Source organism: Dama dama, chromosome 28, assembly GCF_033118175.1.
Source record: "Dama dama isolate Ldn47 chromosome 28, ASM3311817v1, whole genome shotgun sequence".
NCBI lineage: Eukaryota > Metazoa > Chordata > Mammalia > Artiodactyla > Cervidae > Dama > Dama dama.
In genome coordinates this window covers 59,982,875-59,999,816 of record NC_083708.1, presented here as the reverse complement: position 1 = coordinate 59,999,816, position 16,942 = coordinate 59,982,875, and the positions used below count along the sequence as shown (strand labels likewise).

The 16,942-nt window shown below is 45.3% G+C and overlaps 1 protein-coding gene and 1 pseudogene across 1 annotated transcript; both read right to left on the bottom strand.

Moving 5' to 3' along the window:
* Positions 1-2,162: 2,162 nt before the first annotated feature.
* On the bottom strand, positions 2,163-11,656 carry GJB7 (gap junction protein beta 7). The gene is made up of 2 exons (XM_061131843.1): positions 11,489-11,656; positions 2,163-3,736 (listed from the first exon to the last, which is right to left on the bottom strand). Exon 2 carries the CDS (start codon positions 3,707-3,709, stop codon positions 2,810-2,812), a length of 900 nt encoding a protein of 299 aa, XP_060987826.1. The 5' UTR covers positions 3,710-3,736; positions 11,489-11,656; the 3' UTR covers positions 2,163-2,809.
* Positions 4,362-5,035, bottom strand: LOC133048143 (large ribosomal subunit protein eL19-like; annotated as a pseudogene).
* Positions 11,657-16,942: the final 5,286 nt, after the last annotated feature.

The window sequence follows — 16,942 nt, the reverse complement described above, 5'->3', positions numbered from 1 at the left end:
TGCTGGAGTGGGTAGCCATTCCCTTCTCCAGGGGATCTTCGAGATCCAGGGACTGAACCCACATCTCCTGCATCATAGGCAGATTCTTTACTATCTGAGCCACCAGGGAATGGCTTGAATTAAATCTGTTTAGTGATCTGGAAGCCTGGTGTGGTAAGCAGGTGGTCTAAGGGAGACCTATGGTGATTTTTAACTCTGCTTTTACTAGATGAGTGTCTCTGAAAAAGGCAACTGTGTTTTGGGATCTCACTTTTCTTCTCTGTCTGCTTCCTGGGCACCAGAAGCATGCAGGGGGTTAAGTGAGGTAGCACATTAATAAATACAGAACACAGGTGTGAAATATTCCTTGGCACTTTTGCCTCCACCCCCCTTAATAGAAGCAGAAAATTTCTTGAGATGGGAATTATGTATCTCTAAAGACAGGCAGCTCAGTGTCTTCTATTAATTATTGCTCAATAAATATCAATGTATCCATAAGAGAATAAAGAAGACAAAATTTAACTTCCAGTTTCTCTCAAATGCTTTGAGTCTTCACTGATACTCAGCTAGCTTCCAGAATGTGTGTATAGGGAACTCATTTTGTAAATTAAGCTTTAAAGAAAAAAATTATCCCCCTTTCTGTCTAAACAACTTAATGCGTGGCCTTTGCTTCCATTAGCTTCAACTCTTCTCTGCATGCAAAATGGAAAAGCACAAATGTCCACATGCTTCCAGCCCTTTAGCTTGAGCAGAGCTTGTTGTCATAGGTGAGGAGACTGAGGTCCCCGCAGACATTTTGATAGCAAATTCATCCTCAGACCGAAAAATTCCCTGACCTCCCTCCCAGTTCTGTACACAGAAGCCTATTTTCTAGATTTCATGCCCTGATCAGGGCCTCCAAAACCTTAAAACTCTGTTAACTGCAGATATATATATATACACGTACAATATATATACATATAAAGTCTTATTACATACACTAAGTCTGTCAGTGGTTACCTGCATTTGTGACGGCTGCCTGTTTCCATATCACGAGGTGAAGTATACTGGATATAAGCACCTGAGTCCAGCAGTGACCTGTGGAATAAACTGGAGGAAGGGGGACCACACAGTTCACATCATCTCTGCTCTCCAAGACAAGTCTTCAAGACAGATTACAGCTATTGTTGATGGCGTGGTCTGTGGGCTGCATGAGGACACAGCCTTTGTTACACGTGCATTGTAACCAGACATTTTAGGTTAAAGGAGGGAAGGCCACAGACATGACATAATTGGTTTTTGTTAAAATTACATTTTTATGCCCTCACTTTTCATTTAAAAAATCCCAGCGGAGAAGAATGATTTCTGAGCTCTCTTTACCAGGCAGGGTTGCAAATCCTATTCTAAAATTGTCAGAACAAGCTTTATTTCACAGGATAACCATGCCCAGTGTGGCCAAGTAATGATATCAATGACAGTCAAGTGACACCTCAAAGTCAATTCATTTTTATTCTGGAGAAATGCAGTTGTATTACCATATTAAATCCAAAGAAAGTAGGAAAGTAAAAGAAAGTGATAGTCTTCAAATCAAGTGATAATAAACGTAACCATTTTTTTTAACAATTTTTTACACTAACATAGCAGCATAGTACACTGTTACTATCTATCCTAGAGGGAGATGTGCCAGCAAACTGTAGGCAAGCCATGACCCTTGTGAATTCCTGCCTGTAGATGTGGAAATGTACAAAATCGTTCAGTGTTCTATGGTTTAAGACAAGTGTTCAGAGATTATCAGGTGGGCGTATTTTCTTTCTGGGCCCTGCTCCCCATCCCTGTGGGACCTGTCTCCCTCGTGACTAACCGCGCCCCTTGCAGATGTCTGCTAGTTCAGGCTCTAGTGGACTGTCCCCCAGGAATGTTTGTATTTAAGTTGCCTTGCCTTGCGTGCATACTCAGGCATGTCCAACTCTTCACAACCCCATGGACTGTAGCCCGCCAGGCTCCTCTGCCCATGGGATTCTCCAGGGAAGAATACTGGAGTGGGTTGCCATTTCCTTCTCCAGGGGGTCTTCCCCACCCAGGGATCAAACCCGGGTCTCCTGCATTGGCAGGCGGATTCTTTACCGCCAGAGCTGCCTGGGAAGCTGGAGACCGATAAATGATGGCTCTCTCCCCTTTCCCCTGCTGCTGCTGCTGCTGCTGCTAAGTCGCTTCAGCCGTGTCCGACTCTGTGCGACCCCACAGACGGCAGCCCTCCAGGCTCCCCCGTCCCTGGGAGTCTCCAGGCAGGAACACGAGTGGGTTGCCATTTCCTTCTCCAATGCATGAAAGTGAAAAGTGAAAGTGAAGTCACTCAGTCGTGTCCGACTTTTAGCAACCCCATGGGCTGCAGCCGGCCAGGCTCCTCCGTCCATGGGATTCTCCAGGCAAGAGTACTGGAGTGGGTGCCATCGCCTTCTCCTCCCCTTTCCCCGAGTCCACTTCTGTCCAGAGATGCCTACACTCCAAAGTGTCCTGGACCCTGTGGCGGTTCGCTCGGGCTGAGCCTTCTCACCGAATGTGCTCCTGTGGGCTCCTGGCTCATCTGCTGCTGCCCGCTTATCACAGCCTTTCTGCAGAGACTGGGCAAGGCTGAGTGCCCGGGGCCTCCGCGGTTCTTGGAGGCCGTCACTTTGGGCAGAAGTGTCACTTTTGTTTCTAGTTGATAGATCTAAGCGCTGAGAAGAATGTTGCTGGATTTCTTCACACTAATTTGCAGTTAACTATTCAAACACAACTCACGTGGCCTCATGAACCCTACAACCAAACAATGAGACCTCTGTCTAGTATATACAACTGAGCATGAAACTCTTTAAGAATTCCTCCCAAATGACATTCGAGTGGACACACTTTGTTTTCCAAGGAAGCCTAGGTCTTGCATGAGGGAGACGCAGGCTTTGCCTTGGTCACGTGTCGTGTGTCCACAGAGGAGCGTGGTTTCTCCTCCCTGGGCTGTGCTGGTGGCCGAGTCCGGGGAGTGTCTCTGGAGCAGGGCCGGGGCCCCTGTCCCAGCGCCTGCGACATGCCTGAGCTCGTGGCGCTCACACGCGGAGGACTGCAGTCTTGTAGAGTGTTTTTGGAGGCAGCACTTAATGAAACACTTGAGGACCAAAAAGCTCAGTTCAGTGACATTCAACACAACGCACAGGCATGAAGTCCCGACCAGGAAGAGAGTGAAGATGGTCTTCTCCGTGGGTTTGGAGACGAAGCAGTCCACAGTACTGGGGCAGGGCCTCAGATCGCACTTCAAAAGGCGGGGGACACGGAAGCCGCCATACAGCTTGTAGAATAAAACCAGGAAGCCAATTTCAAGGCCCGTTTTGACCACGAGGCTGATCAGGTAGGTGCACCACAGGCCCCCACCCACGGTGCCTGGGCTGATGCAGAGTTTCCTCCTGTGCTTTTTCTCCCTGCCTTTGCGATAGGCTACGTGTAGAACCACCAGCAGTGACGGCGTGGAGACCATGATCAGCTGTAAGGCCCAAAGTCTGACCTGGGAGATGGGGAAGAAGTAGTCAAAACACACGTTTGCACAGCCGGGCTGTCTAACGTTGCACTCAAACTCTCTCTGCTCCGCTTTCCACACGTGTTCCGCCGCCACCATGTAGATCAGCAAGCGGAAGATGAACAGGACGGCCTGCCAGATCCGCCCAATCCCCGTGGAGTATGTATTTACTCCACTCAAGAGGTCTCTGAGGAACATCCAACTCATGGCTGAGGTTCCAAAGAAGGCAAGATTCTGCAAAAGAAAACAGTTCCCTCATGATTCATTGATCTCTATTCCATTGATCGTTTCTGCTGCCTTACCTGTCGGCTATGGAGGTTTTACATGATTACAACCCTGGATATTGAGGCTCTCTAAGCATCCCATAGGATACGCTTGCTTTCATACAAGGAGATGACACAGCTGGTCTACAGGACATAAATGATCCTATGCCCAGTTTGATTTGGAATTTGTTTGGTCACCCAGAATAATATCCCATCTCCAAACAAATCCTTCTAATTTATGGCTTCTCTCTCAGGGTGGTTGGGCTCTGTGGCTGAGCTGGAAAGAGTTAGATGTGACCCCCTAGGTGACCTGGGTACCTTCAGATACCTCTCACATGCCATCTTCTCTCTCTCTCTTTTTATAATGTTCTTTTTTTTTTGAAGTACAGTAGATTTGGGCTTCCCTGGTGGCTCAGATAGTAAAGAATCTGCCTGCAATGCAGGAGGCCGGGTTTGATCCCTAGGTTGGGAAGATCCCCTGGAGGTGGGCATGGCCATCCATGCCAGTATTCTTGCCTGGAGAATCCTATGGACAGAGGAGCCTGGTATGACTAAGCACAGCACACAGCGTAGATTTATTTTATTTTTTATTTTTTAGGCAGATAAAGGCTTGTCTTTTATTGAATGAGTGATCTATGCAATTGCTGAGGCCACTATGTACAGAGAAGAGGGGGAGAACTTTATTTCTTGGTCTCTTCCTCCTTGGACAGAGTCTTGATGATTTTCTCCTTCTTGGCCTGGAGCCGCTCTTCCCGGTGCTTGCGGGCTTCCTTGGTCTTAGACCTTTGGGCCTCAGCCTGGTCCGCCAGAAGCTTCTTGCGAGCCTTGTCTGCCTTCCGCTTGTGGATATGTTCCATGAGAATCCGCTTGTTTTTGAACACGTTACCCTTCACCTTCAGGTACAGGCTGTGATGCATGTGGCGGTCAATCTTCTTAGATTCACGGTTTCGTCTGAGCAGCCGGCGCAGAATTCTCATCCTCCTCATCCAGGTTACCTTCTCGGGCATTCGAGCATTGGCAGTACCCTTTCGCTTACCTATACCTAGATGCCTGCCCTTCCGGAGAGCCAAGGTGTTTTTCTGCCATCGAGCCGGGAATGGACAGTCACAGGCTTCCGGATGATCAGCCCATCTTTGATCAGCTTCCGGATCTGCTGGCAGGAGTTGGCATTGGTGGTTTCATTAGTCTCATTGGGGTCCAACCAGACCTTCTTTTTGCCATAGCAAAGGACGCTGGAGGCAAGCCTCTTCTGAAGCCTGAGCATACTCATGGCCGCGGCCGCAGCGGCGAAAGGAAAGCCACAGCGTAGATTAAAACATGGCCTTGGTTTCAGGTACAGGACAAAGTGCTTCGGTTGTCTGTTCTTTTCAGGTTATTTTCCATTATGTGTGGTTACAGGGTGCTGGGCAGAGTCCCCTGCGCGGGGCAGTCAGCCCTCCTTGCTCACCGGTCTCACGTGCAGCTGTGTCTGAATCCCCAGCTCCTGTCCCTCCGCTCCTAGGGCACCGTCCGCCCGCTCCGTTCTCTTGCTCCCCTCTCTGCCTCCTCCGCTCTGCCCTGTGGACGCCGACGGGAAGCTGGCATCTCGGTGGCACGGTCTCTCGTGCACTCTCTGCTTCCCTTTCGCAGTAGGCCTGGGCCCTGCGGTCTGGGCCCTGATCGGTCTGTCGGGCCTGCAGTGCGCTCAGCGCGCTCTGGTTCGCAGACAGCCACCCTGGGAAGGCGGGGTGTGGTTGTCTGTGGTGGTGGTGGTGTGTTTTCAGATGAGAACGCAGACTCTGAAAAATAAAGTCATCTCCCAAGCTCACCAAATAAGAGGCCGAGCAGGGTTCAAACCCAGTCTCCACTACTCTGGGATGGGGTTGCTCGTCCGGTCCCCACTGACACTGAGGCCGGGTAAGTCTTTGCTCCAGCGTCCCTCCTGTGGATGCAGACTGTCAGCAGCAGCCTGGGCCTCTACCAGCTTTGTATCAGTAGCATCACCTCCCACCCCGTTTGCGATGACCAAAAATGTCTCCAGACGTTTCCACACGTACACTAGGGACAGAAAAATCTCTCCAGTTGAAAACCGTTACTCTTGGGACTTCTGCAGCAGACCAGCGGTTAGGACTCAGTGCTTCCACTGCCGAGGGCATGGGTTCAGTCCCTGGTTGGAGAGCCAAGATCCTGCATGTCACACGGTGCACCGAAAAAAAAACCCAAAAAAACCACTGGTCTTAACTGTCTACCACAATCAAAATATATGGACTGGAGCTCCAGGTCTAATACTAAGATACCGCGTTATTTCTCAGGTGAAAATCTTGCCACTTCAGGTTCTATCTCCAATTATAAAGATGAGTTACTTCTTGCTTTCTCTGTAGACTCAGCCAAAGGAGTATCATGAAAATGATGACATAAGGGAAACCAGGGGGTTAAGAAAATGGGGATGTTGTGACAACATTCCGATCAGAGCACATCACATGGTCTCTTCCAGAGGGAACAATATGTAACCAGCCCACCTGCTAGAGCCCCAAGGAGATGTATGAAAGTGAAGAGGTGTTTTCAGAAAAAACAAAGACACAGGTACACAATGCCCTATTCAGCAGGGAATAAAACACTTCAGTGTCCTTGGCTTCAGAACACAAACAAAATTACATTAAATAAAAAGGATTCTCAAATCCACCTGAAAGGTTAACATCTCCATGAATTATTAAAACAAAGCCTCAAAGATTAAAAAGGGGAAAGGGGGATATTATGTTTCCTATGACATATGTCACTGGGCATTTGTCCATATTACTCAGGAGGATGTTTATGTAATGTTGCAAAACATTTAAAAGTAGCCTGTTGGACATTTTGGAGAAGGGATAAAGGTTAAGAGATTATTTTCCTGTTTTTCCAAAAGAAAAGTAGTAAGAAAGTGACCAGTGTTTAAGTAGGATCAGAAGACTGATGCCATCAAAAGTGCCAGGATTATGAATTTCATCTGACCAGTGTCCATCCTATTTTGAATCTCTCTGCTGGTAGAAAGGCAAGTTTTCTCAGGAGGGAGGGGTGTTCTAACACCCGCTTTTAACGGGGGTGCTTTTGCACTGTGGGTAAGAGTCTGGGCACAGCATTGGATCCCTTGGGTTCAAGTCCAGGTTCATCTCTGATGCTGACAGTGCTTCCCTCATGGGGCTGAAAACACTGACACCCGTTAGGTAGTCAGTAAGCATCATCATGGCTTTTAGTTTTGCCTTTGAAAACCTTTTATTGATGTCAAAGTGAAGTCTTTCCAATTGCAAGGTAAATGCGTTTTTCCCCTCTAGTTCTGTTCCTATGAATGTGGGTAATAGGAATCTCCCAGTAGCCCTTTTGAGCACTTGAAAGCTGTGAAGTCATCAGCTCAACATTTTAATCTCTTAATAATGTAGATCACCTCCTTAATTTTAAAAAGGGTCTTTAATTTATCCATTTTCTTAAATCACTAAGTATTGCTCCCAATTTTTGAAGAATTTCCACTGACCATTTCTAATATACAAATTAGACTTTCTCCTTTCTCTTAAGAAGCAGCAGTTTACTGCACAGGAATTTAGTTTGGAAAACTCCAATATTTTTTAAAAGTAAAATGTTCAGTATTCTAATATAAGAAATAATTTTGGAAATTAGAAATTTCCCCCAAACATTTGATCTCAATCAAAAGTGAGAGTGAGAAGAAGGTGCGAGAACAATCAGATTTCCACATGTGAAAGAATGAAGTTGGATCACTTCCTCACACCATTAAAAAAGTTAACTCAGAATGGATTGATGGCCTAAATGTAAGCGCTGAAACCGCGCGTACACGCGTGTGAAGTCGTTTCTGTCGTGTCCTACTCTTTGTGACCCTATGGACTTCAGCACCCCAGGCTCCTCTGTCCATGGGAATTCTCCAGGCAAGAACACTGGAGTGGGTTGCCAAAACTATGAAACGCAAAATCCTCCACCAGCTGTTCTAAGATTCCACTAACTGATTCATCCGGACAAAAGGATTCACCTTGTTTTACTTTTTTTTTTTTAATCTTTTAATATGTCAGTAGGATTTCCAGTATCACCAAACCACTTTAGAATTTTGCTCGTTCCCTCCTCACACACTGGACTCACTGAAGAGCGCTTTCCATTTTTAACGATGCGCTGAGGTCACTGAGTAAAACTTTCTAATTGTATCTGTTTATTTCAGCCAAGTACCATAAAGAAGGTTCCACCATGACGACCCTCTGGAGCTAGGAGAACTAACCACAAGACCTAGAGCTTTGGTGGGTCATTAACTTCCGACTATGGTCTTTATTTCTTGTGATGAAATGATGTGCCTTTACTTACCTAATCCCTTCCTGATGTGGATCAGCGTTACTTAATGTCTCCTAATTTAGTAATTTTTAATAAATATGTCTATAAACATTGAATTTTTAAAAATCTTATTATTTATTCCATTACTGTAGTACTTGACTGATTAAAAAAAAAAAAAACAGTAGTTTCTTATAAAATCCTAAATCTGTCTTTTTTTAAAAATAAAAAAATGAGATTTTAAAAAAAGAAAAGAAAAATTAATGGAATTACAACCCTCCATAAAAACATGACATCCTGGAGTGAGACACAGCCAGGATAAATTAAGTAACTCAGAATTTGGAGACAGATACCTCCTTTGAATGTGAAATGAGTAAAAAACATTGTGAAAAAGGATGAACTCTTTGTAGAAGAAACCCACGCCAAAGAGATCATCTGTCCTGTATTCCTGGGATAAACTGGAAAGTACTAGAATGTTGGTAGATACAAGGATGTAGCAGTATTCAGGACTTCAAACATCAAGGTAAGAATTGGGATTTTTTCCCCAATCATAGCAATCAGAGGGTACCTGAGTAAGGTGGGAAGTGAAGGAAGAAACGGAAGCCAGCCGTGTGGTCCTGTGACTGGCGTCGTGATACAGAAGCAAAGATTCACAGGGAGCAGAGTTCTGTGTGCAAGACGGGAGCAGAAATAACCCAAAGTGACGTGTACCTGCCCAGTGTCTACACGGCTCTCTACATAGGGAGAACGCTGAAATGTGTGGACACTGCTCTCCTGCAACCGAGGAGCCTAGATTTCCTGAGACGACCCCACTGCAAGCATGCTGAGCTGCTGAGAACGCGTACAAGTCTTAGCTTCAAAAGATGAGTCCCTTTGACCACCCAGCAGAGCAAGGAGGGCCAACGCATCCGGCATCTCTGCGTCCTGGAGTGAACGTCCATCACCATCGTGTGAGTCTCACCACTCCAAGTGACCTCCTGAGTGATCATGTCCTGGCTGAGACTCCTTAAGCTGTCCAAAGACGTTTTCCTGAGATTAGACACAAGAGTTCCAGTCCCTGGAGAGGCACTTTATAAATCAGGCCTCCCATTCATGTCAATGTATGACAAAACCCACTGCAATGTTGTGAAGTAATTAGCCTCCAACTAATAAAAATAAATGAAAAATAAATAAATAAATCAGGCCTCCCAGGAATTGGTTAATGTGGATGAGTCCCTTAAAGATGACTCCGCTTGGGGTGAACTAACTATACACCCGAACTTCTGAACATTGGGCCTGAGTACCAACCTTCCTGTCCTCCTCTTATTGCAGGATGAGCCTTTGCCATGCCAGCAACGTCCCACACAGGAGGCTTCTTGTGTGGTTCAGGCATCAACAAGCCAAGTGCCCTCTCTGGGCTCCAGATGGCACTGTTCAAGAAACCCTGGCACTGCGGGAAGCCAGGGACCTGCTCCGTCACGACCAAGGACAACATCATCAGCCTCCGTGCCCAGCTGCTTTCCCTTCTCAGTGATGATAACACCTTGGATGTTATTATCCTTGGGTAGGGCTCGAGTATTTCCAAAGCATCTCACAGCACCTCGTCTGCCCCCCCGCCCCATCCTCTGGAGTTGGTAGTGTACAGTAGGACCCTCAGGGCAGTGATGAAGAGACGAGACAGAGAGGGCGGAGGCTTGTCTACGCCTCCCAACGATCAGGTGGAAATCCAGCAGCAGAAATTAGATCCTGCAGGACAGGTCTCCAGTTCTGCCTGCAGCTGGTTTCTGCCCCACTTTGCACACAAATCATTTAACCCCTAAAGAAAAGCTTCCTCTCAAGGGCCTCTTTCCACCTCTGAGGCCCATAGGACCTCCTGACATGTGTGAACTCTCCAACCCCTTGTTTGAATATAAAGCATTTTCATTTTGAGAGATGCCTGCTGGAAAAAATCCCCCAGAGATTTTCTCAGCTCAAGACCTGTGGCCCCTGAAGACCTGTTGTTAGATTCACAAGGGTGTGTGAGAGGTGTATGAATGTGTCTGCTTTTGGTCTAGGATCTTGAAACAATCAAATGGAAGCAACGCTGGACAACCAGCTCATAACACAGGCTGCCCCAGGATTTCAGCACTCATATTTACCAGTGTTTGGCAGACTACGAAGCCTTCTGGCCAAATCCAGTCCACCACCTGTTTTGTAAATAAAGTTTTGGGACACAGTCATGCCCATTCATTTACTGTTGTTGGGCGCTTTCGTCGCCAAAGCAGCACACTTGAGTAGTTGGGACTGAGATGTAACAGCTCTCAAAACCTACAATATTAACCCTCAGGCCTTTTGCAGCAAATGCTTGTTGACCTCTGGTCTTTAAAGTGGGTTTTAAAGCTTGGAACGAGGGTGCAGAACTTTAATCACCTAGGCCTGTGAGCAACGGCACAGGATGGGCTGTCCTCGGCAGAAGGCCACGGGGAGCCGCAGGGAGGGCCGCGGGAACCCAGGAGCTGGTGGCAGGAACGGGCCAGCGGGAACCCAGGAGCTGGTGGCAGGAACGGGCCAGCGGAGGGAGAGGCCGCCAGGACTGGCCTGCCGACGCCGGGCAGGCCCGCTGCAAGGACCCTGTAGTCAGAACCTCATCCTCGCCATGAGTAGCAGTCTCAAGTCAGGCAAAGTGAAGTCTTCTGTCCACTCAACTTTAATTAACTTTAATTTACTGTATTGGTTTTGTGGTGTTTGATTTTCCTTTGGTAAATACAGCCGCATGAAACTCGCAAGTCCGGGGCCTTCCCTGATGGTCCAGTGGCTAAGATTCTGTGCTCAGTCCCTGGTCGGGGAACTAAGACATGATGCAGCCATATAAATGTATATATTTGGAAGTAGTAAGTCTGAAGATTAGCCTTGTAAGTCTGAAGATTAATTTTATTTTTTGTACCCGTCGATCACAGTATACAAAAAAAGTGTCAATAGTGAGCGTCTACGAGCGGCACTGAGGCGAACTGGACCCACCCAGGCTGACTCGTGTCCACACACAGCGCTTGTCTGGTATTTCACTTTCCTACGTGAATAAGGGTGTTGACATTTTTAGAGGATCCCCTCATAGGAACGGTGCAAAGGTTGTCCTCAGGCCACATAGAAAAGGCCGCTGAAAGGTCCCAGGCTGTGCCTCTGTGCCCCCATCACCCCACGTAGAGCAGCCAATGTCCCATTTTCAGGCCAGGCTTCTGCCCCGGCCAGAGCCTCCCAAAACCCTTGTCACCTCCACATCCCAAATGAGCAACTTTACTAAGAAGCAGCTCACCCAGAAAAGGCACCTGTGATGCGACACAAAACTGCAAAGCGGGTTGTCTCCGTTTGTAATACAGTAATTAAGATTCCTTCCTAAAGGGAAAGAGGAATGACTACTCAATTGCCATAAGTGGCTTATCTTCCCATTAAATAAACAAATCTTGCCATAGGAGAAATAAGCTTAACTTACCTCTTGACACAGATGTGAAGATTAAGAAGAAATCCGGTCGTTGCTCATTCAATTTAAAAACCATGAATTGATTATATTATTTCCCTGAGAGGGAATGGTGTTTTAAGCTGAGGAAAATGGAGTGTAGTGGTTTCCAAGGTAGTGTGAGCTGAACAGGTGTAACCTGATCGTTTGTTTTGGCTCATAACTTTGATGAGAATTCTTGTGTCTCTGCTGTTTACAGTAAACGTTAAAAGAGAATTGAAACTGAAAAACGAATTCAAAGCTGTCCACGTACACACGGTTTATTGAACATGCCTTTTTAAAAAACCTTGTCATCATCTACACAAAGAAGCTGGAACAATGGGAGAGGGTGTTTCATCTTTAAATGATTTCCCAAGGTTATTTATCAGAAGACATTGACAGGAAAAAAACTAAGCAAAAGAATAAGTCAATCTATCTTTAATGAGCTTATTTTAACTTCACATCATGGGTTCCAATCTTAGAAATCCAGAAAGTTAAAAGGCATAGTAAAAATCACTTTTCTAAACCCAGGGAGCATTGATAATAGACATTTTTAATGTATATAAATAGATGAGAGAGAAAATATTTTATCTTTTTATGGAGCCATTTCTAGGCATGAGTTCAGCTAAAATTTAAGACGTGCAGAAGTGAAAATGAAATCCCTCTCTCTTGGAATAAGAATAGCTTAGAAACAGAATTTTCACAGTTAGAAATGATATTAGATGTCATGAAATTGAATGCCTTCATGTTAGAGATGAGAAAAACAACCACAGCGAGCAGCTTGGTCCCAGAGCCAGGGTATAAAGTGTAGAGAAGAGCTAGGCAGGACACCCAAGTCCGAGATTTCCGCACTGTGACAGACCTTCTACAGACCATGTGGATTTCAGTTCTCTCTTAACTGCTGTTAACATGCACGACCTGTAAAATTATTCCATACGTTCACACATTTAATCCAAAATTAGAAGTGCAGTTTACTTTGAAAAAAACATTGATTTACACTATGAATTATATTACCAGATAAACCTTTTCCAGACCTAGTGCAAATCTTGTTTGATTGGGTTTCGCTTTTACGGAGAGACCCCGGGACCCCTCAGTGGTGACCCAAAGGCTTGTGTGTGCTCAGCTCCCACAGTCGCATCCGACTGTGACCACAGGCTCTTCTGTCCATGGTTACTGTCATGACAAGATCCCAAAGCCTGCTTCCGGATTTGACCGTTCCTTTCAGCTTCCACTCCTTTGTTCATAATGAGCACTTACCAAACGTCACCCTTTCCTTAAAACACTACCTGTTGTATTCAGACACCTGCTTCTGGGCATGGTTGGACTGACATGGCGTGTTGTTAGGGTAACCTTCCGGGTGGCCTTGCTGAAAGCTCCAGCACCAATGATTTAGAAGATCCCAGCCTTCGGATAATGTTAGCACGAACCCAAACAAAGGTAGCATTTGATGATCTAGCATGGTAGATGTGTGATTTTCTAGACAAAGGTCCCTGTCCTCAAGGGTCATGTAACATGAGCCAGGGGAGGCAGAAATTGCTGGGACGGGGCCATCAGGAGAGGTCGTATAGAAGAGTACATGGGTTTGCTCTGCTGAACCTGACACTCTTAATCACGCTCATGTTTTCACGTTTTTGCCAGAGATTTAATTCTCCCACCATCCTTTTTGTTTGTTTGTTTGTTTAGAAGTAACAAACATAATAAGAACTGAAAAAGGAGCGGCATGTTGTGGGGAAAATACCATCATTTTATTTTTTTTTTTTTTTAATTTTTTTTTTTTTAATTAGTTGGAGGCTAATTACTTCACAACATTTCAGTGGGTTTTGTCATACATTGATATGAATCAGCCACAGAGTTACGCGAAAATACCATCATTTTAGAGTCCGACATGTAAGGGTGGGGAGAGGTAAAAGAGCCGCAGCTGGAGAGAGAATGAATGAAGGCCGTTTGCCTTGTTGTCTGTTTCCCCCTCAGCGTGAGACTGTGGCCCTGCAGGATCTCAGCAGGAGCAGGGCCCGGAGCAGAGCAAGCCAGAGCCGTCGAGCATCGAGCGTGTCCCCCTGGAGGGACTGCACGGGGGTCGAGGCTGCAGGAAGACCTGCTCGGGTATTCTGTGTTCAGAAAGAGCACGGACGTGTGTTGAACGCGGAGCCGTGTGACAGCCAAGGTCTAAGTGTTCACATCACGGCTGCGGTGGTGATGCAGGGCTAAGCTCTCCTGTGTGTGGGAACCCTCACGCCGAGGGCTGTGCTCTGAACTCAGCCTTGATCGTCTCCCAGCAGAGCGTTTCCTCCAAGGGAGGTCAGGAATCCTTCCTGCTCACTTTAGACACAGCTGGGGCACTGCGCTTTTTCTGGCCCCAGTAAGACCTTCGATAAACTCAAGTAGGTCTCGAAGACAGTGACCAGTGGAGAGGGTGTCTCTAAATAAATCTTAAAAAGATGGATTGAAGGCGTGTATTTAGCCTAGAGAGGCAAAGTTCAAGGGACCGACTTACCAGAATTTGTGTCAGTTCTCTATTAAGAATTTTTCTTTTTTTTTTTTGCAGAGGTAGAGATCCCGTAGACCTGAGTTCAGATATACAAAGGTCGGAATTCCAGACCTGTTTTTCAAACTTTGTGAACTTACTCCAGGTGCTTGAATTATCTGAGCCTCAGTTTCTGTGTTTGCAAAATGGGAAAGGCATTCCCTTCTTTGGTTTTCTTATAGTGCTTAAATAAAATAATAACTCCTCATAAATAGTAGCTATTGTTATCTTTGTTCACCGAAAGCAATGCTGACTTTAGAGTTGCGAGATTTCCTGTAAAGAAAAATGGGACCAGATGATTCACGCTTTTGTCCAGCAGAAACCAACACAGCATTGTAAAGCAATCATACTCCAATTAAAAAATAAATTTAAGAAATGGGACCAGAAATAGAGAACTATGCAGAGACTTGAAAAGCAAAAAAATTACGTTTTGCCCTGGGCAGCAAACTACATATGGGGAGAATGTGCCTTCACGCCTCAGAACAATTGCTCTCCAGTACAATCTGTGAACACAAGGTACTTACATGAAAAAGTACCTCTTTCTTCCCCCTCCCCTTTTTAAAAAAATGTTTATTGGAGCATAGCTGACTTAGTGTTCTGTTACTTTCTGCTGGGCAGCAAAGTGAAGCAGTTATAAATACATACATCCACTCTGTTTTAGATTCTTTTCCCACATAGATCATAACAGAATAATGAGTTCCTTGTGCTATACACTACATCCTTATTAGTTATCTATATTATTTGGAAAACTCAGCAGTAGCCACAGGACTGGAAAACGTCAGCTTTCACTCCAATCCCAAAGAAAGGCAATGCCAAAGAATGCTCAGACTACTGCACAATTGCACTCATCTCACATGCTAGTAAAGTAATGCTCAAAATTTTATATATAATAGTGTGTATATGTTAATTGCAGTCTCCCAATTTATCCCTGCCCCCGTCTCTCCTGGTAACCATAAGATTATTTTCTACGTCAATAGCTCTGTTTCTGTTTTGTAAATAAGTTCATTTGTACCACTTTTTTAGATTTCACATGTAGGTGATATCATGCCTTATTTGTCCTTCTCTGACTTACTTCTCTCAGGTCCATCCATGTAGCTGCAAATGGCATTATTTCATTCTTTTTATGGTATATGTGTACCCCGTCTTCTTTATCCAGTCTTCTTTGGATAAACGTCTGTTTAGATCTTCTGCCCACTTTTTGATTGTATTTTTTGTTTGTTATTGAGCTGCATGAGCTGTTTGTATATTTGGGAGATTTATCCCTTGTCCATCTCTTTGCAAATATTTTCTTCCATTCTATAGGTTGTTTTTTCATTTTGTTTATGGTTCCCCTTGCTGAACAAAAGCTTTTGGGTTTAATTAGGTCCCATTTGTTCATTTTTTTCTATTTTTATTACTTTAAGAGGTGGGTCAAAAAAGATATTGCTGCAATTGGCGTCAGAGAGAGTTCTGCCTATGTTTTCCTCTGAGAATTCTATAGTGTGCGGCCTTGCATTTCGGTCTTTAATCCATTAGGAGTCTGTTTTTGTGTATGGTGTTAGGGAGTGTTCTAATTTCATTCTTTTTTTTTTTTTTTTTTTTTTTTGAGTGAAACAAAGTATTTCTTAGGAGGAAAGGGGGTACATGTGGATATACACATGGGTGAACTCGGAGAGAAAGTTGCCTCTAATTTCCTTCTTATAATGCAAGCTGTTAGTTCCCCAATCAGGGAGTGACCCTGTGTCTCCAGCAGTAGAGACAGAGTCTTAGCAAAGTCCCTACTTGTCTCTTTCTAACATGGCAATCCTCAGTTATGTCAGGAGCTCGTGGAAGATTTTTAGCATTTAGAACAACTCCAGGAACACAATAAGTATTTCTCATTTATTTATTTACTGGAGCATAGTTGATTCACAATACTGTGTTAGTTTCAGGTGTAGAGCACATTGTTCAGTCATACATACGTGTCTTCAGATTCTTTCCCTTTTAGGTTATTACAGAACCTCGCTAGAGTTCCCTGAGCTATAGAGGAGATCCTCGTGCTTATCTGTTTTATACAATAGTATTCATAGTACTAGGGCTTCCCTGGAGGCTCAGACAGTAAAGCGGCTGCCTATAATGTGGGAGACTCGAATTTGATCCCTGGGTCGGGAAGACCCTCTGGAGAAGGAAATGGCAACTCACTCCAGTACTCTTGCCTGGAGAATCCCATGGATGGAGGAGCCTGGCGGGCTACAGTCCATGGGGTCGCAAAGAGTCGGACACGACTGAGCGGCTTCACTTTCACTTTCATTCATAGCTCAGTTGGTAAAGAATCTGCCTGCAATGCAGGAAACCTGGGTTCGATTCCTGGGTCAGGAAGATCCCCTGGAGAAGAAATGGCAACTCACTCCAGTATTCTTGCCCGGAGAATCCCATGGACAGAGGAGCCTGGCAGGCTACAATCTATGCGACTGCAAGAGTCGGACATGACTTAGAGACTAAAGAGAGAGAGTATGTTGATTCCACACTCCTAATTTATCTCTCCCCTCCCCATATATGTCTCAGTAATTGTTGATGAGAGCAGTATAGTGCTTCCTAGGCTTCAGGTTCTGGTAAGAATGAGCCAAAGGGCTCTGTATCCTGAGCTTCTCATTCTGGTGCCATTGGTGATTCATTCAACTTCTGACTGATGTAGGAAAGGACTGAGGAAAAATGCCTTGTGGGTACAGAATATCTGAGGGGTTGGAAAGGTCACATTTCTATATCTAAAGTGAATTTTCAGCATTTTTCAAATGAAAATATGAGCATCATTTCCTGACTGTGTGTTAGTTTCTCAGTCATGTCTGACTCTTTGCGACTCCACAGACTAGCCCACCAGGCTCCTCTGTCCGTGGGATCCTCCAGGCAAAAACAGTGGAGTGGGTAGCCATGCCCTCCTCCAGGGGGTCTTCCTGACCCAGCAGTCAAAC